The sequence below is a fragment of the Pleuronectes platessa genome, chromosome 14 (assembly GCF_947347685.1).
Source record: "Pleuronectes platessa chromosome 14, fPlePla1.1, whole genome shotgun sequence".
Taxonomy (NCBI): Eukaryota; Metazoa; Chordata; class Actinopteri; order Pleuronectiformes; family Pleuronectidae; genus Pleuronectes; species Pleuronectes platessa.
The window spans coordinates 8,133,030-8,157,658 of record NC_070639.1 but is presented as its reverse complement, the minus strand read 5'-3'; the positions used below and the strand labels follow the sequence as shown (position 1 = coordinate 8,157,658).

The following is a 24,629-nucleotide window of genomic DNA, read 5'->3' as shown; positions in this document are numbered from 1 at the left end:
CACACACACACACACACACACACACACACACACACACACACACACACACACACACACACACACACACACACACACACACACACACACACACACACACACACACACAGAGTGTCAGAAGGTGAGTGAGAGACAGAGTGGACACACCACCCAATCTGCAGCTCAAGTGAGAAAAAAAACACTTTGATCGATAAATCAATTTGTAAAATCTGTCAACAAGGGAGGAGAAACGTTTACGCTCACGAACAGAAACAAGGGATGAGGGAGAACGAGACAGTGGGCCATCCAAATTTAATGAAAAGCTTTCAGGGCAATGGGAGTTTAGAGTTTCCGTAAAATATACACAAGTCTCTGTTTTTTCCTTGAGAATGAGAGGATCTGGCTTTAGAGCGAATGAGCGGCAGCTACACACAAAGACAGAATGAAAAAAACTCCCGATGCTAGAGAGGCAGCGAGCGTCAGTCTGCGTATAATGATCCCACCGATCCCTTATGCTGTCTGCGCACGCATGTGCACGCGTGTGCGCCTGCATGTGTGAGTGTGTGTGTCACACTTCGCCTCACGGAAAATTAATGAGATGTGAGAGTGAAGCGGAGGCAAGAGGGGAGGTGAGGAGGAGAGTGTGTGTGTGTGCGTCTGTGTGTGTGCGAGTGTGCTCGTGGGGAGGAGGAGGGGTGCCAACGACAATCTGAGTCACAAAGAGAGGAAGAGAAAGAGAGTGCTGAGAGGAAAGAGGGGGGAGGGAGGGAGGGAGCGGAAACCTGAGAGAGAGAAAGAGAGCCTAGCGAGCAAGAGGAGCAAAAAAGATGGAGTATGGTGAGAGGAAAGCGTGAGTAAGGGTGAAATGGAAGGAAATGCCACAAAAAGCAAAGAAAGAGGAAGAATAGGGACAGATGCAAGAGAGGAATCAGATAGAGAAAAAGTCAAGCCAGAGTCAGAGAGAGGAACGAAGTCGCGGAGAAAATTAGCTCAATTTGAGAAAAGAAAGCGACGATTTGGAAGAGACAAAGTGTTAAGAGTGTAAAATGTGAGAAAAGAAAACGATAAAGGAGGGAGGATGACTCCCGGTGAAGCCTATTACCTCGTAGCCGAGCCGAGCTGCTCTCTGGAGCAGAGTCTCCCCGGCGTTTTTGTTCACAATCAGCCGACGAGCCTCTGGCGGGATTGGACGCACTGCGGGGGGCTCAGCAGGGGGCGTCCGGTGCAACCCCTGTGCCGCCTCTGGTGGGACACTGGCCGCTCTGCCGTTCACCTGGGGCTGCAGGGAGGGCGGGCAGAGCGCAGCGGGGGAGCAGGGCTTGACTGGAGAGCAGGGATAATGATTAGGGGAGGCGGCTCTCTTCCTCGGAGCGCAGCGCTGCTCACTCAGCTGAGGAGAGGGACAGAGAGAAAGAGGGGGGGGGGGAGAGTTACAGTCTGTGCAACGTAGCAGACAGGACACACACTTCTGACCCCCCAAAAAAATAACTGGGTGGAAAATACAGGACTGGCTTAAGTTTAAATATGACAAAACCAATCCAAAATTAATCAATATATTTCAAACATCATAAATGTTTTTTCCCCTCGTTACTTTTTGACAGCATCTTTTTTGTATACTATTAAATACATCTTGAAATACCGTATAGATGAATTTCCAGTGTTTACGTATGATTGTTCTGTTTAGAAGACACACATTGCATTACACACACACACGCAGCTTTCACACCATCTCTTCACGCTCCAAACACTGGAGGCTGGCACGCTACTTTTCTTTAACCGCTAAACCAACAGAGTCCTCGGAGCGCAGAGAGGGAGTTGCCTGCCTCAGTGTGTGTGTGTGTGTGTGTGCGCGTGTGTGTATTTGTGTGTGCCCTCTCAGTGGAATTCCATGTTGAAGCAGCTGTCAGGCTGAGGAGGAGCAGGGCAGGAGAGCAGCGCAGGCGGAAAACAACTAGCCTTCTTTTTTTTCTTCTTCAATTTTTCCCCGTGCTCATTTTTTCCCCTTCTTTTGAACTCATGGGCTTCATACGCTCGACCGTGGCTGCCACATTCCTCACACTGTGTGTGTGTGTGTGTGTGTGTGTGTGTGTGTGTGTGTGTGTGTGTGTGTGCCCGATCAGCACTAAGTGTTATGTATAATTGCACCAGGGTTTGTTGTTATGTCAGGAATGCTCACAAACTCGCAGACACTCACAGACCTGGCACGCACCTACATACAAAACAGCAGCGATGACACACGTTCGACAATTAAGGCCAGAGACAAACACACATGCATGCAGGCGCTCCGCAGGGAGTCGCTAAGGGTGGGAGGAGGTCAACGCTCCAGCAGCCCTCTAAACATTGTAAACATACTTCCTTCCTCTCTCTCTCTCCCTCCCTCTCTCAGCTGCATAATCAGAGGCGCCGACAGGCATACTGAAACACACGGCTGCAAACATCAAGACGCCCGCATCGTGGCCAGACGACCTATCAGCACTCACCTTGTCCTCTTCAGCTGCTCCCAGATCGGCGACACACTGCTGGCCCGGGCTGATGGGAGTGGCGTCTTTCCTCTTCTCCCGCTCCCTCTGGCTGGTGTGTTTGGTTTTGCAGGGCCGCTTGCCCTTGGGTTTGTCCGTGTCACTATGGCGACGAGGCTTGAGGGGAGGGGTGCCTCCCACGGACAGCTCTGGGGCCGGGGAAGGGGGGCCCCTCCTGGGCTCCTTGAGGCCACGGTCACCTGAGAAGGGGTCCGGCGGGTACGCTCTGTCCTTCAGCTGGCTGGGGGGAAGGGGAGGAGCAGAGACTCCTGGAGAAGGAGGAGAGGAACAAGAGGAGAGGCAGAGTGAGCGGCTGATAGTGTGCGAGCTCAGTGGAAGGGGAGGATGGGAAGGTATTACAAGGCCATCTCTCACCCTCTGTTGGTTTATTAATGAGCACACAGAGCTGTCTGGGAGCGCAGCAGGCCTGCTCGCTCCGGTGAAAAAAAATAAAACGCACACACTTGCACATGCACAACACAGGCTCACATACACACCCCTGTAGTTCTCATTCATTGCAGCAAGGACACTGCTATTGGTAATCTCCTTAAACAAATGTGGCACTGTCGGGTTTCATCCTCATGGTACAGATTCATGATTATTCAAATAAAACGTGCCCTTGATACCACAAAGTCAAAATGCTATTTAATAGCTTAATGGAAATACATTTTCTCTTGAGAACTGTGCATTTATAATGACACAGGGATGTGGCCTATGCCTGATTTGTGTTACAATGCAACTCCAGAATAAACAGTCCATTAAATCAGACATAAGCTGGAAACGAAAGAAGAAGAAAGTGAAGTTATACATCCTGCTGACGCTTATATACAACAAACACTTTTCAATGTATCTTCTGTTGCAGAAGAAGCCATAAAGAAAGCACGATGCTTCACAACGATGAATGTGCTTTGCCATCTGATTTGTGGGATCCTGACAAAAATGGATGAAAAGAGAAAGACCGCAGCCCTGACAGACGCAATACGAAATAACCACATTCATTCTAACAACATGGCTGTTGCCAGGGTGATGTTATCTAAAAAGGAATAAAAAACTAAAAAAAACTACAGCCAATCAAGGCCTGTGGTTTCTGCAGGAGACATAAAACTAAAATCTCCCCCGCTTTATTCACTTCCTTTAATCTCTCTCCTGCTCCTTTATTCTCTCCTCCTCGTCTGTGCCTCCCTTTGCCTTAGTTTGGGCACATGAATAAGGAAAAGCCCTGTTTTAATAAGTCGGCCCCCACCCCCTACAGCGCACACACATATTACCCGTCCTCCCTTTCCCTGTGACTGGTCTTGAAGAGAGAGAGAAAAAAAAAATCATTGATCACACATTAGTCACACTACACCTGCCCACGCATATCTCCACCAGCCACTTCCCTCGCTCTTTCATCGTGCTCACAGAGCCCACAGTGGACCCGCTAAACAAAAAGCCTAAAAACTACAATGAGGAGTGGGGGTCGGTGGGGATGACGCTACTCTTGTCCCACTTCTGATTTCTCAGCCTTTTCCCTGGCAGGAGGAAGTATCCCCTACCTCATTTCCTATTGCCCCCCCTCCTCCCCAAAGGCTCCCAGGAAATCCCCTAAAGACGCAACGCTCAACAAGAAAGTGAAACGTGAGCCAAAGATAGATTTCCGTTACCCCGGCTGAACTCGAGAGATAGAAAAGTGGTTTGCACGGCTGTCGGCTCATTCTTACCATTAAGCTGCTTCTCGCATCCCCATTTCCTGTTGATCTCAGCTCTCTGCGCCGCAGCTCTCTCCTCCGGCTCGCCGGCCCTGATCTTGCGCTCCCGCGGGCTCTGCACCTGGGCTACTAATCGGGGCTGGAGCCACGGCCTTTCCTGTTTGATTTCAGGTGAAGCTGCTCCTGTGGCTGGCTTGCTGAGCCGCAGTCCCTTCAACTCAATGCAGACCTTGAGCTTCCGCACCTCGTCGTCGTCCTCCTCCTCCTCATCGGGACTGGCCTGCTCACGCTCATCTGCAAACCACATACAGAGTTGGTGTTGTTTGTCATTACATTGCCTAAAGGATATTTGTCCTGTGAAAATCTTGAAATGAAACACTTAAGGGTTTCTGTTAAAACATAAGAAAAAAATATATACCATTATATGATAAATTTAATTAAAACCCACTGGATTAACTAAAGAATGCATGCGATGCATCGTGAAAAGGTTTCCACCGTTTCAAAAAATACTTTTGTCACCTTCTGCAACACAGGACTAGTGTATGTACATATGGCAAAGTGCAGCCGACTGAGCCCAAAGAACAAAGGCCATTAATCACCACATTATGGCTTGTAAAACCCCCTCTAAGCCTTACATTTAACACTGCACACACAAAAACACAGCACATACTCAAGCACATACTCAAGCACGAGAAGCAGCGAGCGGGATGAGAAGCAGATTCAGGAGTAAAGGGGAGAAAAGTCAAAAAGCGGGCAGAGAAACAAAGCAATAAAGACCGGAGAGGCAGAGGGAGAGTTCTCCCCCCTGAAATTCACGGGGGACGGGTATTTGACTCGTCTGCCAGTGCCAGGGAGAGCAAGCGCAATACTGCGTGCCAGAAAAAAAAGGAAAAAAAAAAAGGAAACCCAAACAGATGAGGGAAAAAAGAAAAAGGAGATGAAAAGAGAAGAAAAGAGCAGCTTTGAAGAGGGTGGGTAAGCACAGCGGAGGAACAGCAGAGCTGAAAGGGGAGAGAGAGAGAATGGCTGTCCCTCTTCCTCGCTTCTGTCTCGCACACTGCTCAAAGGCAGGATTAAACACTTCTCTGCGCTGGCTGCCACACAGAGCGATAGATGGGACGGAGAGAGGGGAAAGAGGGGGGGGGGTGCAAGGTTTGTGACGGAGCAGGTTTAAGGTGGAATTAATTGGGAAGGAGTACTCATCAAAAGGAATAGAAAGACGGAACAAGGGGTGAGACGGCGCTCAGCATCACAGGAGATGATTAAGGGATAAGAGGTGGGCAGAATTAGAGTGCATGGAAAGCAGGTGAGGTAAGTTTTTTTGGGAGGGGGGGTAGATGTGGCATTCGAATGATGAAGCACATTCAATAAATTCTCACCCGTACAGATTCTGGGTCTTTTCTCTGTGTGGAACAGCCTCTCTCCTTCATCCCTCTCCGTGTCGTCCTGTTCGGTTTTGATGAAGAGTGGACGTTTCCTGGTGGGTCCGAAACCAGGGCTGGCTCTCTCCTCCGCGTAGCCTTTCACTGGTGTCAAAGTGGGGGGCAAGCAGTGGCCTCCTTCATGCTCTCTCACAAACTTCTTGGTTCCGTCCTTTAGCCCGCCTGCCCCCTGCCCCAGGGACAAAGGCTCCCTGTGGCCCCCACACCTCTGCAGGACTGGAACTCTGTTATTAGTGTAGGCCGGCGGGACACCTGAGGAGAGCAGAGTCGGATGGGTGGAAAAGAGGGGGATAGGTGGGTGGGCAGAGGCAGAGTGAGCGACAGAAGGTGAAATGGAGACAGACGCACCGGGGGGGGGGGGAGAGAGAGAGAGAGAGAGAATGCAGACAGAAAGAAAAAATAAGTGGGGAGGGAGAGACGGGGGGGGGGGGTCCGACAGAGGGAGAATGCCAGTTAAACACCAGCCAGCTTTTATTTTGCTTTAAAGACAGGCAGTAAAACTTTGATGGGGTAAAGACTTTTTAATCTGATGTGAGCGGAGCCAGCAGCCTGACAGTTCAGTTCAGCGCAGCCGCTCGCACTTCCAGCGCGGAGAGGCAAGAAAAACATCCTGCGCACTAGCTGCGCACAGCAATACCCCCCCCCCCCCCTTCTCTGTCCTCCCCCAAGGCATGACCGCACCACGCCCTTCTCACACAGAGCGTGACTCTACCCCCCCACCCCCCCTCCTCACATCCTCCCCCCCCCACCCCTCTCTCTCCTCAGCTCCCTGTCTCTTTCTCTCTCTCCATGCCATAATTAGGCTCACACGTCAGCCGCGGCCTCGCTCCAACACACAGCTGGGCTCTCAGCCAACGTAACTAACCCCCCCCACCCGCCTCGCCTTCCTCCCTCTCCCTCTCCCTCTTTCCGCTGCGCGCTCCCATCCGCTTTCACCCACCACCTCTCCCCTCGCTCTCACTCTCCCTCTCTCACGCAATCTCTGCCCCTCCTTCTGCTCCTGCTCTCCCCTCGCGATCGTCTCTGTGCGCAGATGAGCACAAAAGGCTTCTTGGAAAATAAAACGTCCCCTCTGTCTCTCTCGCTTGCGCTGCCTGGCTTGTGTAAGAGTGTCTGCGTGTGTGCGTGTGCCGATTGTGTATGTGGAAGTGTGCCTTTTTTAGAGTGACCCGGTCTTGCCTCAGCATTTGCTGCAAGTGCATGCGTGTGTGTACACGCACCTATTGTTTGTGTGTGTCCATTTCTGAGTGTTCATTTGCAGAGTGGCTCCATGTGTGTGTATGTGCGTGCATCACGAGTGATTTAGTGTGTGTGTGTGCGTGTGTGTGGTGCTGGGTTACTCACCCTCCCTCTCTCCCTGCCTGGTGGTGTGTTGGCAGTATTCCAGTGCTCGCTCTCTGCGCTGGCCGTCTGCCAGCTCCCGTCCTGCTGCTGAGGCAGACACACACACACCGCCGCCCTCCTTCTCCTTCAGCTCCAGCTCCGAGAACCGCATCATAGCCCGCTGTGCGCACACACACACACACACAAATGCAGAGAAAACCCATGAAAACCACTCATCGTCTGCCCACGCCGCACACACACCTCTCTAAGCCTCAATCTGGCCTCAACAGCTACAGAAGCAAAATATTGCATCAGAAATCACATTGTCTCAAAAATCAAAAGAAAATGCCAAAGAAATTAAACCCACGCAGACGTACACACACATACACGCACAAAGGACAAAAAAGGTAAGACAGATAAATCACAAGCATGGCATCAAGACACAGGTTAGACTACTGCAGCCACTGTGAGTCCATGCGCTCTGGGGTTTAAGTCCTGGCATCTCCCTTCCTGAAACATAAACATGGCTAGGAAACATATACATCTAAGCCCTGAGGCAGAGAGAGGAGATGAAGAAGAGGAAAGAAGGGAGTGTGGGGGGGGGGGGGGGGGGAAAGAAGTGTGCAGCGATACAGAGTACAAAGTAGACAGAGCCCATCAGAGGCAGATGTGATAAGAAATGTAAAGAACTGACCTCCCAGTTAGCTGCAGGTTGACTTATATTACTCCCCTCTCGTGATATGACTTCCATCTAAGCAATTAGAATGGGGGGGCTCAATATATCTGTCCATCATTTCCACTTTTTCTTTTATGAATTTTTGATACGTTTCTCTAACACACAATAGGCAGCCACAATCCCACAAAATAACACAATCAAATGAAAGTGACTCAACAGGTCAATTTACACTGCATCAAAATTATCAAATACTTTCTGAAATTCACCAGTCAATTTTGAAGGAGAAAATCCCCAAAAAGTTAATTTGGGGCACGATTGATGAAGCTCATTTAGTTTTAGTCGTCTCATTTATAAATTTTTTCCAGACTTCCACATCAGATTTTCGTACATGTTCAGAAATAGAGCATTTGATAGCTTCGTGTTGCAGCTGTGCATTGACAAGCATGACACAGACAAAACCAGTTTCCTAAGATGTGTTCACAACATTGACAGACATGTGCAACCTATTAACATATCTGGCTCCGAGCCTGTGAATCATATAACATAGGGTTTGTTTGTGTCTCTATGCTGACCTTTGAGCATAACGAACTGAAGATAACGGCCTTAACAAATGTGTGCGGATTTAAATGACAGGTGACTGGTGTTGGGGACGTTACTGTAATTGTGCATTTATAGATGCAGAATGATGGGTGTTAGCAAAGAGGGTCTTTTAGCCAGTGGGGTGAGGGAGAAAATTATGACCTTGGACAGCAACCAGGCAAGGCAGCGTAGGCCATCGGGGGGAGGAGGGTTGGGGGAGGATAGCAACTAGCGGATGGGGGCATGCAGAAAGCCTAAGAGGAACCCCAAAGAGGGCAGCTGCTGGTTTTTAAGCAGGCTGCAAGGCCTCCACTGCCCCTAACCCTGGGGTTAAGCATAGCCAAAGGCAGTGTGAACTGTGAGGCTGCCACAGTCATGCTCTGAAACTACAGTGTATGGCTCTATAGCACAGTCAGCACTAACACATGCTTCAGCCCCAAGGCAGTCACACAAGGACAAGCACGTACGGACACACAAACACGCACAGAAATAACCTTTACAATGGCTGCTCACTAATCACCATACAGTGATGTCAGCCCTGGTTAACCTTTGAACTGTCCTCCCTGATAGAGAGCCTCAACTAGCCTTGCACCAGCTCACTAAGACATTGCTAATTTAAGGGGAAGGTCAAGCCTATGGCCAGAAGAGTAGCATGACAGAATTTATATTGTCGATACTGTGTTGTAAGTGCCAATTTCATGCAGGGTTTGTTCCACAGGCAGTTCTTAATATTGCAGCATGGGAATAAAGACAGTGGCCCTTTGGGGTTTTACTCCTGCGTGGATGTTAGAACTGAAAAGTATGTTTGAAATGTCTGCAAATAAGAAACGTTGGTCGTAATGACCTCTCTGCAGCCCACCACCCCTTGAGCCCAATATATCCTGTACTGTAAATACAGCCACCAGTGTTAATAGCCTTACCTGCAGAGCTCTCTGTTCACGGCTCAGCTTGCTGGAGTCAGCATACAGCTCAGTGGTGACACATTTAAAGCGGTCGCCAACATAGCCTGAGGAGTTTGCGATCCTCTTGGCCAGACTGGATCTACGACAGCCTTTGGATGATGTCTGGCTACCATCATCGTCGTCCTCATCCCCTTCTCCTTGAGACTCTCCGAGGTCAACAATACTGTCCTCTCTATCAGTATCCCTCTCGCACACTTCCTCATGGTCTGACTCCTTCACCCCATCTGTGCAGTGCTGAGTGATGTAGAGAGCTTGGCTGTCCCTGCCCCCTTTGCCTTTACCAGAGCTGCGCTCCCCAGATGTGCGTGCACAGCGCAAGGTGCTCTGGTCTTCGTCTCCAGGGTCTGGGCTGGGACTTCTTTCCTCTAGGCTCTCCTCAGCTCGGGCAATCTGCCCTGGAGTAGTTGGGGATGTGCTAGATGTCATCCCAGGATAGTCTGTGTCCTGAATAAGTTTTCTTCTCCCAAAGGGAGGTTCTGGCTGTCTATCAGTGTGACTAGGCTTCAGGGTGGGGCTCTGTCCAGAGTGGACTTGATAAGTATGCGAAAGGTGGTGTTGTTGTTTTGGCTCATAGTCCATCTTTGTCAGATTTTGGTGACTATGACAACATTCATTTTGGTTAACCTTGGTGCTGGTCTCGCCAAAAGGCTGTTTGTGGATTGTTGGGGTAGACTCGATATCTGTGTCGGAGTGTACAAGGTCAATGCATACAATATTTTCTTTAGATGTTGAAGAGTGAGCTCTGCTTTGGCCTCCACACTGTCCTTGTGCTCCTGAATCCCTACTATGCTTTATTTGGCCTCCTTCACCGGTCTCTTTTCCAATATTGTGATCTCTGTGGCCCCCACATTCTTCAACAGCCCCCCGGGATTTCTCCTGTACACGGGGCTTCAAACTTGAATCTCCCCTTTCTGGCAGCTTGTTGTCTGTGTGAGTCTGCATCAGGGGATGGGCCATCTCCTGTGAGTTGTAAGTCAGGTACTCCCCTCCTGGACCACCTGGAAGGTTGTGGTAGGGTAAAGGGTGTTTAGCTGCCAGATGGGTTGGGTAAAGGCTGTTGCTGCCAAGCAATACAGGATGATGGTAGACTGGACCTTTCCCTGTAATTGGTAAGGAGTGCAGTGCCATGCCATCAGGGATGGGGTAGTGCAGGTATCGATTGGCATAAGCCAAACTGTGGCTCAGGTAAGCGTCACTTTGAGGGAGATAAAGGTGGCTAGGGGGATGACCATTTTCTACACAGGGCCTTTTGTATGATGGCACCTCTGCAGTTGTTTCACCTCTCTTAGAGGTCAGGGAGGACTTCTCTGTGCCCTCTCTGTGGTGGCTCCCAGCTGATGGATGTTCTGATTGGCTGGGGCTATGCTTGACCCACTCACCAGTAGGCTTGGGAGAAAGAGACCTGGAATTCACCAGAGAAGAGCCAGAGTGCTGAGTAGCGGAAACATTATGGTTAGACTCCACAGTCCTTGGACAGGACGAGCTACGCTGCTGAGGGTGTACTCTCTCCAGACCCTTGTGTTTGATGACAGAGGGTGAGGAGCCTTTGGCTTTTGAAAGGCCCAGGTCTGCGTTAGGCCTTGGGGAGGGGGGCAGGCCTGGTGTGTGCTGTGCATGGGAAGGAGATGGGCTAGGTACAACCCAGGAGGAGTGTAAAGTGCTGATCATCTCTGGCCTCTCTGAGACCTTTGTAGAAGTGCTGTTGACCACAGGGTGAGGATGGGAGGAAGGAGAGAGGGACAGGTTTTCCTTTAGGAGCTCTCGGCTCGGGGGCAGTCCATAACGTGCGTTTGATGCTATAGTGTCCATCTTAACTTGGAATCCATTGGGAGGCAGTCCAAACTCAAGGATTCTTCCAGACAAATCTAAGGGTTTCTCAGCAGAGTCTTTGGTTGCTTGGGGTTGGTGAGCTGGCCTCTCAAAACTAGGTTTAGAGGGCGACCTACTGGGTCTCCTCTCAACCCCAGCACTTCTCTGCTCCGGTACCCCATCTCTTGGCCTGTGTTTGTGGGGGCTGGGAGAGGGCTGCTCTGATGCCATGCTGCTCACAGAGAAGCGATGAGGAATGGACTGCGTGGATGAGGACGAGGAAGATACTGAAGAACTGGATGAGGTGGGAGGTTGTCCTATCCTAGCAACTGGCCTTTGTATGTCTTGTGAACTGTCAATGAGAGCAGGGGAGAGGGGTGGTTGAGGAAGGCGAGAAGATGCATGAGAAGAAGAATCTGTAGGCAGACTATTACTACTCCCACTATTGGTACCACTAGTGCTAGAAGTACTGCTGTTATTGTTGTTGCTTGAGCCCTTCCTAGAGGGAGGTCTGCATGGTCTACTGCTCCTGCTTGGGGACCGGTCCCTGTCTATAGCAGCCTGATGGTGCTGAGGATGAGGGGAAGGTTGTTGAAGTTGCTGTGCAAATGGAGGTGGAACTCCGTGCCCCTTTTCTTGGCAGTGTACCAGTGATGTGGGGGCCACTGTAACTGCAGGAATCCTCATAGGGGGCGCCACCATGGGAGAGGAAAGGGGAGAAGGAGGATAGTGTGGCATATAGTAGAGCCTCTCAGCAGCAGACGCTGCTGCAGCAGGGTTAACATTGCCCCCCTGAGCTGCACACAGAGAGGAGTAGGCCAGGTGCTGGGGAAGATAGGGGTTAGGTTGGCTGAGCAGGGAGGCTTTGTACATATTTAGAGCTGCATACTTGGATGTGTCCATGAAGGGATACATGCTTGCCTCGGGGTAGGGGCTGAGCCATGGCAGGCGAAGGTAGCTGCCCCCAGCACTTGCCAAGCACAGCTCAGATGCTTTGTCTCCATGCCCCACCCTACGTTCCAAGCCTAGACCTTCAGCTCCAGGAACCATCACAGGCTTGTGGAGACTTGGATGGGTGCCCTTGTAGAGGCCCAGGTATCCATTACCGGGCTTACGACTGTCCATAGAGCCATCAGGTTTATAGATGAGCTCTGGGAGGCCATCCCTGTTATAAGTGAGGGAATGGGATGGTGACTCTCTGCTCTTCTCCGGTAGTGCTCTGATCCCTGGGTATACAACCCCACCATGTAGACGAAGGCCTTCATGCATTAGAGCTCCTCGGTCCAGCCCCATGGCCGCCAGAGGCGTCAACCTTGCATCCACCTGCAGCCACACAGGAATAAAAACAATGGTAAATGTGAAATGTGTCACCTCAGAAGTCAAATCCCTTCAAAGAAAAAAAATGGACACTGAAAAAATCATAGCTACAGCTTAGTCACGTATGTGCATGCATATAGTGAAATGGTTCAAGTTTTTATTTCCAGATAACAGTGACTCATATGAAAATTGAGCGTAAACGCAAACAGAGGACTAGCACAGGGACTTGCCATGTTTTGTCTGATGTGGTTCCCTTGTCTTAGTTCCAGGTTGGTTTGTGTCTCAGCATCGACATCACGAACAGATGTTGCCCTGTGGAGATGAGCAAGCAGTTAGCAGTCAGTGTCTTGGCTCTGCCACATACAACAGGCACATGCCGACAGACACACAGAGCCAAACTAAATCTTTGTTGTGATGCCCAAAAAAAATTGTTCCCAACAGAGAAATTGTTTAGAAATTAAGTATTAAACATATCAATTTTGTGTGCATGCAAGTTTAAAAAAAAATTTGAAAGACATTATGGCAATGGAGCAATCAAATGTGGCAGAGATATGTGTAACTGAAATAAGACATACAAAAAGCAAGATAATAGCGCCGCTACTTATGCTCATCACAACCTTTCCCTCTCGCTCACATACACACATCCCCGCTGAAGTAGTCGGTGGAGATGAAAGCACTGTGTGGGCTCCCCCCCCACCATCCATCGCCACCCCTCGGCAACTCCCCATTCTCCAATCCCCCCTCCTCTGACCCCCATCCTGCCCACACCGTGAGCTAGACGTGCATTGTGGGGCCGCATCTATTCAGTCACGTTCCACACACAGATTTTTTTTCTGCGCCCTCTTTGACCCGCTCTCTCAGCTGCCTCCGCCAGAGGAGCGAGGGAAGATTATACATCAGAGACCACTTCAGTGGGAGACCATTTACCCGCCCGCCAGCACCAAGCCACAGATCAACAAACACGCCGACGAGCAGATGCAGGAGTACAGTATGCAAGAGAAAAGACGAGAAAAATGCAAAACTCATACTAAAACAAAGAGCACGGAAATGTAATCATAAAGGACGTGTAATGAAAGAAAAATCTAAAATTATAATTCTTTCAGGTGGTTTTCTTCCCGAAAAATCAAATATATAATGAGAAAGTAATAAATAAATAAAATAAGTATTAAAAAAAAGTAAATCAGCCAAAAAACTAGAAGATCCCTTTGTGTGTGAGATTCCTAATAATGTTTTGTATAAATTTGAATTTCTTTTAAGACTGAAACATAGCAGAGCTGTTATTATAGTTGTGGTATGAACGCATCTGCTCAGAGGTGAGACAAGTGGCATCTTAACCTACTAACCCAGTGACTTGCCTGAATTTAAAAGCTGTGAGAAAATCCTCAAAGAGGTGAAATAACAATGAGGATGTTATGTGATGTAATTATTACACCCACTGGTCAGATTTGATTTAAAATAAGACTTAATGACTTGGGGTCGACATGTTTGCGAGGCAGGCAGCTGTTAGTGGAGCCAGAGCAGAGGAGAGGTGGGAGACAGAGGGAGAGAGAAGCCTTTAAATAGGCAGAGTGAAGCCTTCGTGCTCGTCAGTGCTGAGAGCAGCAGCAGCAGCAGCAGCACAGAGACCAGGCTCCTCGATCATAGCACAGAAACGCCTCTGAGCCTGGCTGCCGCGCCGCTGGCACGCCACTTTTATTGCCGTGACCCGGGGCCCATTAATCAGCCTGCTGCGGGCCCCTCGGCATGGCTCCTCCCTACCCCTGCGCTCCCTTCCCCCACAGCCCTCCCCTGCTTCGACAATATCCGCATCTGAGGGGAGCTGCGAACGGTGTGCGTGTGCGTGGCTACAAGTGCAACGGTGGCGTGCGAGTGCGTGCAGCCACGTACATGCGCTGCTGCAATTTACACAGAGAAATCACATCACTGCCTGTATATCCTGGAGGGACACATGCACCTCTCTCCGCCTCAAACACGTCTGCAGCGCTCATTGACGCATTAAATATTTATGCGTAAAAATAATCACCCAACACAAACTCAGATAGGCCTCATCAGAGTCGTGCTGCCTTTACGGACATTTCTGTTCAACCTAAACAACCTTCACCGCCAGCAGAGTAGAATCCCTCCATTTGGCACGGATCTGATACTTCCTCTCCAACGAGGGAAATAAAAAACAACTTGGAGAGGAAATGATGTGTTCGCGTTCAGGTCAGCACAACTAAAAAACAGTCTGGTGTCTCGTGGCCTGTAGTCATTTAATTTCCATTAAATTAATAACGCTCCAGCTAAGATGAGAGGCTGCACGGGGGCCTCAAGGTCAAGATCAAGTACATGACTGCGCACAGCGTGCACCGCCAGGAATTAGACAATGTGGACGCTTTTGTTGGCATATGTCCACCTTGAAGTGCAGAAAAGAAAGTTTTTATAATTGCGCCTAAAGCGCTCCATGGGTCAATGTTTGCACCAGCACGGCACAATTACTGTTAGATGCTATAGAAAGGAAAAGGTGCGCAATGGTGCTCGTTATATTCAGCGAGATAGGCGGCCTACGGATTAATTTGAGAGGATTTATAAATGCTGTTCGTGTATCATTTACATCACCACCTTAAGTCCAAGAAAGACAGGGCTTTAATACCAATTTAGAATTCAATGAAGTATGCACGTATAAGAGGCTTTCTCCTGGATGTCGGACAATCTTAACTCGATGCGGTGAGAATATTATTCTGCGCGAGTGTCACTTTATGATTCAGGAGGACGTGGAAAGGAGAGAAGGGGGAGAGATAGTGAAGGAGGAAAAGGCGGCGTGTTGACGCCCATCCCCGCTGCTAAGAATAGTTTGCGCAACAAACAACTCCCGACGGCCGCCCAATCCATCAAACTGGTCGGCAGCAGCAGGCAGGGGGGAGGAGAGGGGGGGGGGGGCGGCAGCAGCGGTCGGAGCTGCGTTTATAAACCAGACCGCTGGAGCGGAGCCCCGACTCGCACCATTAAACAGAAAACCACCGGGTGTTTTTAGCGGAACCTCACATGGCTCTGTGAGGGCCTATTTCGGTGCCGTGCGCTTTTGGAGGGAGGAGCGGCAAACAAAGAGAGGAGGAGAGCAAAGCATAAAGAGAGGGGAAGGGGTGAGAGAGAAAGAGGGAGGGAGAGAAAGAAAGAAAAACAAACTCGCTTTTCTCTCCCTTTTTTCCCTCGTTTCCTGTTTCCGACGACAACGGCTTGAACTCACTGTGACCCGCGGTATACGCCTCGGAACAAACACTGGCACCGCTCATCATTTCCCGCAGGACTGAGGCCTCTGTGCTCCGTGCGCAACGATAATAAGCGTGCATGTGTGCGTGTTGGAGGGACTGAGGGCAAACCTTGGACTTCGCTAGGTTAATGCGTGCGTCACCACAAGCAGCTTCCTCCCTACAACATTGATAAATGACCAACTAGAAATGCAGATTCACACTAAACGAGTCCGCTCGTGTTCGCGGGTCTGCTCGCTACCACAGCGGGGGGACGGGGTGTGGATAACAGGCGGTGACGGAGCCCTTTCGCTCCACGTCCCTGGGGCTTTGCCAGGCTCTCTGAAGCGCAGAGCTCCGATCAGCTCTATAAAAAAAAATGCAGTGTGACGCAGGATAATCTCCGCAGCGACGGGGGTGGGGTGGGGATAAACACGGATTAAATGCGGACGCGCGCACGCACACACCCTCATATGCACGCACACACACGCCACAGCGAGGCGGTGTGTGAGTGTGTGCGCGGCCGAGGCTTTGTGCGCACACGGTCGCTGAACGAGATCGACAAATCTGAGAGAAATGCTTCAAAAGCGCACACGGAACGTACAAAGTGACTGATTATACGGCCCGAGGGCCACACGCTCACCGACACACAACTGCACGAGAGGGAAACGCGCAAGAGCTATTTTAATTGTTATTGATTATAAGGCCGACGTGTGCCAAGTGGCCCGGCTGATTACCTGAGCGCAAAGACTCGAGGCGCAGCCAGTTGTTTGTCTGTGTGGTTTGTGAAACAACAGAAGTGACGGAACAGGAAGAGGGGAGATAAAGAATGGCTGGCCGCTGGTGCAGCGCGCGGAGCTGGAAGGAGCCAACGGCGACTCTTTATTCACATTATTAGCGACCGAGTTGTAAACAAGGGCCCCCTGCGTCCTCCCGGGCCGCTGCACAGCCGCATGCAAGTCGGTGCACGGTTCAATTCCCCCCCGGCAGCACGGCCGTCAACAACGGCGGCATTGTGAGACCCCCCTCCTCCCTCTCCCCCCCTCAGTGCTGTCACTAGGGCCCGGGCGGCGGCTGCTGAACTGGCTCTATTCATCCCGGGCCAAATGAGCACTAAATGGCCCTTTATGCCACCAAAGGGCCGGATTGTAATGGGGACGGCGGTGGTGGTGGTGGGTGGGGGGGTCAACTCATGCACGGGTCGCCCCGCGTTTACCGGAGGTTTCTTAACTCCTCTTTGAAATGCTGGCGTTGCTTTCATGTCCCGACTATTCCCCAATGAAAGCACGTGACACTAAAGGTCTGATCTCCTCATTTACCCCCCCCCCCCATATTGGTTTGAATGGTCTTTTGAAGAGGGGGCTTCATAATTGGTGGTGCGTAAAGATGTGAATTAGCTTAAATGGGTGAGAGTTTAAACAGGTGCCGAATCAGTGTGAGGTAAACCACAGCCTTCACACATCTGACATGAGCCGTTTCCAGACCTGCTCAATTTGGTTTTGTACTCGCACGTGTAAGAAAACGCAGCAGGAGATTTTCCGGTCAGATAATTCACAACAACACAATAAAAGCCGGACATGTATGGGGTTTTTTTTGTTTTCCAGCACATCTACACTGACTTCAGCTGTTATGACAATAATCTTCCTTGATATCTTCCTTGGCGTCTTCTACTTGTGCGGCACCACTGTTTCCTGCTGAGATATTTGTTTTCTTTTTGTTTTCAGTCTTCAATCTGTTGCATGTTCAAAGCCTCAATAATAAACTTGTACTTGCTGCAATTGAATAATCCGGAGGATTTGCTGTATTCTCACGTGGGGTCCTTTGAAGATGAATCCAGACTTTTGGGCTGGAGACACTAGAGACTCACTTGTAAATTAGCAGTCCGACATACAGTCCCGCTGAACAAACTCTAAACTCCCGGTGTTTAAAAGACACACATTATGACCAGTTACCTGAAATATTTCCCGACACAAATCAATTCTTCATTAAATTGCAGCTCGAGTGTTCATGTGCGATGATCTCTAACCCGAGGTCAGGCGCTGTACGGCCAACGTGATCTCCGAGATGTGCCATCCAGACACCAGATAACGCATTCCAGCTTTGAAGGCGCTCGCTGTAATAAACTCTATCACCATCGCCCCGCTGCTGTGCTGCCAAGCGTCTGTGGGATTTCGTCAGAGAGACAGATGCCCGAGGCACCGACAGCTAAAAACAAACGAGGAGGCCTGATCGAGACGGAGCCTGGAGAAGCTCCGAGGAGGGAGGCGAGGTGTGTCATCATTACTCTGCTGCTAAATCAATCTTCCGATAGGCCAGAGCGGGGTTAGTAAAGTAAACGCAATCACGGCGAGATTTATATTTTAATTACAGAGCATGTACTCGTATGATTTCAAGTTACTGCATGAACCAGCAGAAAGCATCCAAATGTTGCGCTCGGAGACGGGATTAACCAACACTTTATTTCGGAAGGAGGAGAATTATCGTAAAGTATTCGTGCGTAATCAGCTGCAGAGGGGACATCTTTTATATGTCTGACAGTTGCCGGAGTCGAGAATAATGCGATGTGTGAGATCTGGTTCTCCTGGGCCGTCCTGACCGCCTCTGTGTCTGTTAAACAGCACCGGGGGCCGACACATCTCTGCGGGGAAGTGATCCGTGCGCTCCAGACCTCGTCAAAACAAAAAGGTTTGTGGAGCGCAGGGGGAGAGAGGAGGAGGAGGGAGGGAGGGGGGGGAGGCGGAGGCGGAGGAGGGAGGGAGGGAGGAGGGAGGGGGTGGGGGCGCTTCTCCCGTTTCATCGCGAGGTCCCGGGAGGCCAGCACGGAGCATAGCTTCAATCAAACCGTGACGTCTCCTCCGGGAGCTGCGCAGCGCCTGGAAAACCGATCTCCCCAGCTCGGCTCTGTGCCGTGCCTCCGCTTTTGTTCACACGCACCTCGCCTCAGCAGCGCAGCGCCGGCAGCGACGAGACTGTTGTTTTATATCCAGGCGAGAGTGAGAGGGAAATAAAAAAAAAACAAGCACGACAATAAAACAGAACTCGTGTCTCCGAGTGGATGAAAAAAAAAAAAAAAAACCTGAACGCGGCTGTTCCCTTTTGACGAAATCTCCCTGCGTGTTTCCAGAACAAACTCTCGCTGACGAGCTCTCTGCGTAATGTTCCCGGTGCGTGGTTCTTATCGATTCCAGATTAGAAAAGCGAACAAGCGGCAGTTTAATGGGCTTAAAATGGATGCGGTGTGGATGTCCCTGCGCACATCCCCCCCGGCACCACGCGGACACAACCACCGTCACACATCACTCAGCGGGACAGATGACCCAGCAGGCCCGGGGGCCGCTGCTGCCTTCAGGTGCACTCCTCACCGAAACTGTGGCTGTAAAACCTGGCATCGCGTACACATTCACACACCAGCTCCCCCCACCACCTGAACTGACACAGGCCTATCTATTTGAATTATGTGAATTTGGAGATGTATAGGTGGAACACGTGGTTGGTTGACCCGTTTTCCATTATAAGTCAAACTGATTAAACTGATAAAATAAAACCTTGTTTTGATTGGGGGACCACCCCCGAGCCCCACTTGGACACCTAATGAGCCTGGGGTAATAAAACTGTTTTGGGAAGAAGAGGGAGGAAGAGGAGGGGGGAGAGAGATCAGTATGTCAATCTACGGTAAGCAGCCCTCCCCCTCCGTGTTCCGACACCTGGAGAACAGATCAGCCCCACATTGACTTCACAGCGCACGGTGGAAAAATGATGCGCAAAACAGTTCGACGGGGCTGACTGCACTATAAATAAACGCGGCCCAAAGAAAATGTGAAGTATTTGTTTTACGCGCCGGCAGCAACACCATTTGAGGAACATGCTCGATTGCAGAAAGATCAGATTTCGTGTTTTTTTAAGTAGGTTTTCTTGGTTTCAGAATGTGTGGGCCAAGATGTGAACGGGCCCTTTGGAGACGCAGAGCAGCAGATGATTCTAATGATCTCGCATGTGGGTGACCTTCACTTTTGTTTTTAGAGAGAAAATCCGTGACCGAAAATGCATATCAAATTAAACACGGCACACAAAAAGATCCTTCCACTCATACAAGTCTGACTAAACCTGAGGTCTGAGTCTCAACACTGCGCTTCAGGAAACTGACACACTACAAAAAGTCCCTTAGTTCGACAAACGCAAATGGAGCCAGTCACTCAACCATGCACGACAGCTAATCAGCATATTATTTAGCCGGTTTGTCCCATATTCATCAAGTGTATTTTTCAAGCGAGGGGTTTTCTTAGATTTTTCATTCGACATTTTCAAATGTATGCCTGAATGTATAACTGTCTTTTACTCATCCATACCAGCTGAGATCGATGTGTAATTTAAAATGAAATTAAGCTTTTATTCTCCCATAAGCCCCCCTGAGTAGCTTCCATCCCCCGCCACTTAATCCCCCCTGCTCTGTTCCCTGGAAAGGACGACGGGTCTGCGCTCCCAACCTGGCCGTGTCCCGCGACCGAGCAGACGCGTATGAGCGTTTCTCTGTACTGTATATCCCGTGCGGATTGGCTGCCGGGATTTAAGTGGTCCTTTAGTAGCTGCTTCCCTCACTAAGCTCGTCAATGAGCTGGAGCCAGCCAATATGAGGCACATCGATCGTCCTAAGAGAGCGTTCCCTAATTAGTGCCTGTGTGGCTCCAGGACAGGCAGCAGGAAGGCACGGGGGAGGAAAAGGAAACCTCCCAACGAGGTGCGTGCATGGGCCCGTTCTCTTGAGAGGCAAGAGTGCGCGTCCTGACGATGTCTCGGGTTAAAGCTGTCCGGGAAAGGCAAAGCCCCGCCGCTCGCGGATGAGCCTCAGAGAGCCGTTCGGAAAAGACGATTCAGTTTGGAACGCGGCCAATGCGCCTTGCAGCACTGATTTCAATTAAATAGGCAACTTTATAAAAAAAGTGGTTCCTGCTGCTCTCAATGGCTGCAGGGGGAGGGTGGCTGCACAAGTGAAGAAATATAGATTTTAATATTCATAAAGGCTGAGTAGAAACAAAGGTCGAATGGGAAAAGTGGTTTTAAATGCGTAAAAAGCTCGTCAAGCTGTGAAAGCGGCGAAGAAATGACTGACGGTCATACGTTTTAACAGTGTTTTCCTATTAGTAACGAGCCTCGTGTGACACTTTCTTCCTTCAAGAGAGCAGCGCTTATCGGAGTTGCGGTCGGGGTTGGGGGGGGGGGGGGGGGGGGGTCCTAATGGCGCTACATGGTGCCTCCATGCGCAAAGGACATTCCCCGCAACGCAAAGCGAGTCACGCAGCGAGACTGCAGGCGAGAGGGGGAGACAACAGCACTGTAGCGCAGAGTCACATCAGAGAACACCTGCAAGACATGAAGTGTGTGCGTGTGTGCGAGAGAGAGAGAGGGAGCGAGAGAGTGAGAGGGAGAGGTGGCACGGTGCCAGAGTGGTTTCCGTCACCTCGACAGGAAGGTGAGCGGCGCGGTCCCGTCTCCTCCACACAAACACCTTCTCCCAAACACCACCTCTGGGACTGATGAGTCCACTGATCAACGTCCACTCTGTCCAAACAAAGCCCCCGCACCTCCCCCGCGAGCACGCACGCACGCACACACACACACACACACACACACACTCGGCTGTCACGCACGCACACCGCGGGGATGCCCTCCAATTGAACTGAACCGTGTATAAACGGAGCAGCACCACTCGCTTCCCTTTGGCAGGGCGAGGCTGGATTCCGTAACCTTGTTTAGCGCAGCAGCTCCGTGTGTGCGCACATGCACGCACGCACACACACACACACTCCTGCTGTCGCCCCAGAGGCACTCCGACACTTCGTCACACAGCGGAGTGCGAAACGCCTGAATATTCACCATGGAGGACGGCGCCACTTTCAAGTCCGCTAATCTCTGGGACGTCCTTCTCACCTCGGGCCGGTTGACAGCACAGTCGTAAAAAAACAAGAGGCCAAGCTCACGGTCGGATCATTATGTGTTTGTGTGTGCGTGTTATTTATCAACCACATGCCACTGCCCCGCCGAAACGCACAAAGACCACCCTATGCGCTATTCTTAGAAGTGGCCGATCCTCTCCGCGTCTCTGTGCCCCGCGCCAGGTTATCGTGTTTGGATCATCCAACCCCACAAGACTGTTTTTGATTTAAAAAACACCCCCACACAAGAACACCAAACACTTTAAAAACCAGCATAGCTTTTCTCGGGCCACCCCTGTTTGTTTCCTGACCTCATGCACGGGGATTTCACGTTTCACCTCGCCATAAACACATGCGCAAGGAAAAACATTTTCCATTTGTCATCGGTTGTCTCACCTGGATAATTGGTGGTAGTTCCAGCCGTCGTCCGTGCCCGCCAACTCACGCCTTTTTCCTGTTTTGGCCAAGTTAACCAGGAGGGCAGCGGTCCGTGCGTGTACGTAGACGAGCCCGATTACGGTCCTGTCTGCTGGATGCAGACAATCCCGGCCAAAGAGAGAAAAACAACTCAAAGTGTCTAACAGGTTATCCACTTGTCACGAAACAAAACAAGTCGTAAATGTAAAGCGCTCTGTCCTTGTTCTATTGTCTACAGGCAACTCTCATCCATGACGCTGGGTTTCAAGCGGACTTTTTGCGGCTGCAAATGTCACTTGGGTTTCCATAAAGCAACCAAAAAAAGATCCTGCGCGGAGGAAACGCGAACGCCGAAGAGAAATCCAACAAAAGAGGATCCGTTAACAAAAGGGGTCCTTCAGCGGAGCCAATGCGCGGAGCGGCCCGGGCCCCCTGAAGGATACAGGTGGCGAGGTCGGAGGACTCGCTGGGAAATTAATTCAGCTCGGCCGTACCTCGCAGCAGCGCCATGTTGGGTTTCAGCGGAGCACGCCGTCCTCGGAGAAAGCCCCTTTCTCCCGCTCGCCGTCACTCCATGTCCTCTCCGGAATCCGCGTGTCGTGAGCCTCGCCGGAGGTTATTCCGCGTCGCCGCCTGTCCCGCTTCTTCCTCGTGAAGCGTGTGTGTGTGAGAGAGAGAGAGGGGGAGAGAGAGAAACACCCCGGTCGGAGCCCCCGCGATTCGCAGCGAGGACGCACGGAGCTGTACGGGGAGTGCCGCACGGAATGGATGAACGCTGCCGAGACCGAGCGACTCGCTCCACTCCCACTCGCGCAGACTCTACCCAGAAGGCCAGTCGGGAGACCGCAATTACCATAAGCCTCCAGCGCACGGCGGTGGCTGCGCGCGCACGCACACACTGAGACACACACATGCAGAGAGAGAGAAGCACACACACACAGACACGAGCTCCACTGAAAGACCAAAACAGGAGTAGACGATTCATCCAGCAGCAGAAACCAGGCAGAGAACGAAGCAAAAAACGCAGTTATGATTATCACAACGTTAATAGTGGAGCAGTTTATAAGCTTTTAGTCAGATAGAGTAAATTTAATGAAAGAAAAATAAAATGTTAATAGATTTAGACTAAACGCAATGAGCACAAATTAGTATCATTTTAAAGTGGAAATCTGGGTAAGAAGGTGCCAATTAGACGGACAGCATATATAGGACACAAAGATCGAAATCAGCGCCATAGTTAGCCAAGTGCACATTATGAATACATGTGATCTGATTTCAGATTCGGATCCTTAATGGGCACATGTAGGTGAAATGGACAATACCACACACATTGATAAACAGGTTAAACAGTTTGAGGGACTCTGCTGTAGAATCCTCATTCATCCAACACTGGCACATTTTTAAGCTCCGTATTTCATTCACATTTATAGTTTTGTAGTGTTGTTTGCATTTTGCCTATAGAATTAAATGTCAGTTTAGTTTTTTTATTTATTTATTCCCAAGCCAGCAGCTGAGGTACATGTGTGGCGCACGAGTCTCAGAGAGACAGAGAGGGAGTGGGAGAGGCAGCTCACGGCTGGGGCACATCTGTTAAGGCTCCCATGTCAAGTGAAGGAGGAGGAGGCTATGAATATCAAGCCTGAGGTGTGTGCATCATGTGCCTGCATGTGTGTGTGTGTGTGTGTGTGTCTGTGTGTGTGAGAGGGAGAGAGAGAGAGAAAGAATGATGGAGAGAGAGCAAGGCCAACAGACAGGCAGAGTAGGAAAATGGAAGGTCTGGCTGCAGTCGCCACAGCTGCTGAAAGTAGGAGTTAAACCAGACGGCCGAGCACAAACAAACACAAAGCGCTCACATATGGACGCGTTAAAAAGCCAAGCTCATCTCGGAGGGCTGAAAAGTTACGGGAGACAAGAGGCCCAGAGGAAGCAGGGAGCCGAGAGAGGAGAGGGAGAGTCAGTGAGATGAGAAGAAAGAGGGAAGGAGGGTGGGCGTAGTCATGCATGGCACAGAACAAAAACGCCACTTCTTCACTGCAGACTGAACTCCGAGGAAGCTATACAGCATGCTTCTGGATTTCTGTAGCGAGGAATTTACGAAAGCTTTCCCTTCAAACGTTCATAGACTCAGGGTGAGCGTGTTATCAGCCTCATCCTCTGAGGTGACAACAGCGTCTAAACCACCAGCTATGTCCTTGTTTAACCAGGTCAATCTGAAAACTGTCACAGAAGTGTTGTCATATCATTTCCGTTCACAACTCAATGCTTAATAATTGTCTTTCAATGTGAAACACACTTTATGGGGGGTGGTATGTGCTTTCCATTGCCATAATCAGTCAGAAAATGCTTTAATACTCTCTTCTTTGTCCTTAAAACAGTTTTCAGCAAACATCTGGGAAGAAGTGGAACAAGCCTGTTTACACTTCTCTGTGTTTCCATAGGTTAGATTAACTGGGCACTTAAATAAGCAAGACTCTGATCAAACAACTGCTTTGTGATTGCACAAAGTCAGCTGACTAAATCAAACATAAACACCGGTTAATGGAAACTCTGCTGTCAACTGTATTGACATTTTAAATGAGTGATAACCGAGGAGGTTAGAGGTGGAGAGAGTCGGCTTCTTAACTTTACTGACACTGATCCTCGACCAGTCTGAGGTCACCGCTCTTCAAAAGCTCAGCCTCCTTCCTGTTTTCAAGAAAGTTTAAATTCGGGCTTCATGACCACGGAGAGGCGAATTGGAGGGAAATGTGCTTTTTCTTCCCCC

General features: G+C 50.2%; 1 protein-coding gene across 3 annotated transcripts in view; it reads right to left on the bottom strand.

The window, feature by feature from the left end:
- The window catches only part of bcor (BCL6 corepressor), a 33,415-nt gene extending 10,757 nt beyond the window's left edge, over positions 1 to 22,658 (bottom strand). Inside the window, exons 1-9 of one of the 3 annotated variants that reach the window (XM_053439375.1) lie at positions 21,845 to 22,658; positions 12,522 to 12,603; positions 9,124 to 12,297; positions 7,643 to 7,699; positions 6,970 to 7,129; positions 5,563 to 5,877; positions 4,196 to 4,477; positions 2,457 to 2,764; positions 1,079 to 1,366 (exon numbers count right to left, since the gene is read on the bottom strand). In XM_053439375.1, coding sequence (XP_053295350.1) covers positions 1,079 to 1,366; positions 2,457 to 2,764; positions 4,196 to 4,477; positions 5,563 to 5,877; positions 6,970 to 7,129; positions 7,643 to 7,699; positions 9,124 to 12,297; positions 12,522 to 12,524 — 4,587 coding nt within the window. In that variant the 5' untranslated portion in view covers positions 12,525 to 12,603; positions 21,845 to 22,658. The remainder of the gene's footprint in view (positions 1 to 1,078; positions 1,367 to 2,456; positions 2,765 to 4,195; positions 4,478 to 5,562; positions 5,878 to 6,969; positions 7,130 to 7,642; positions 7,700 to 9,123; positions 12,298 to 12,521; positions 12,604 to 21,844) is intronic. The other 2 variants (XM_053439376.1, XM_053439378.1) reach the window with 2 other exon arrangements.
- Between the last annotated feature and the right edge of the window lie 1,971 nt (positions 22,659 to 24,629).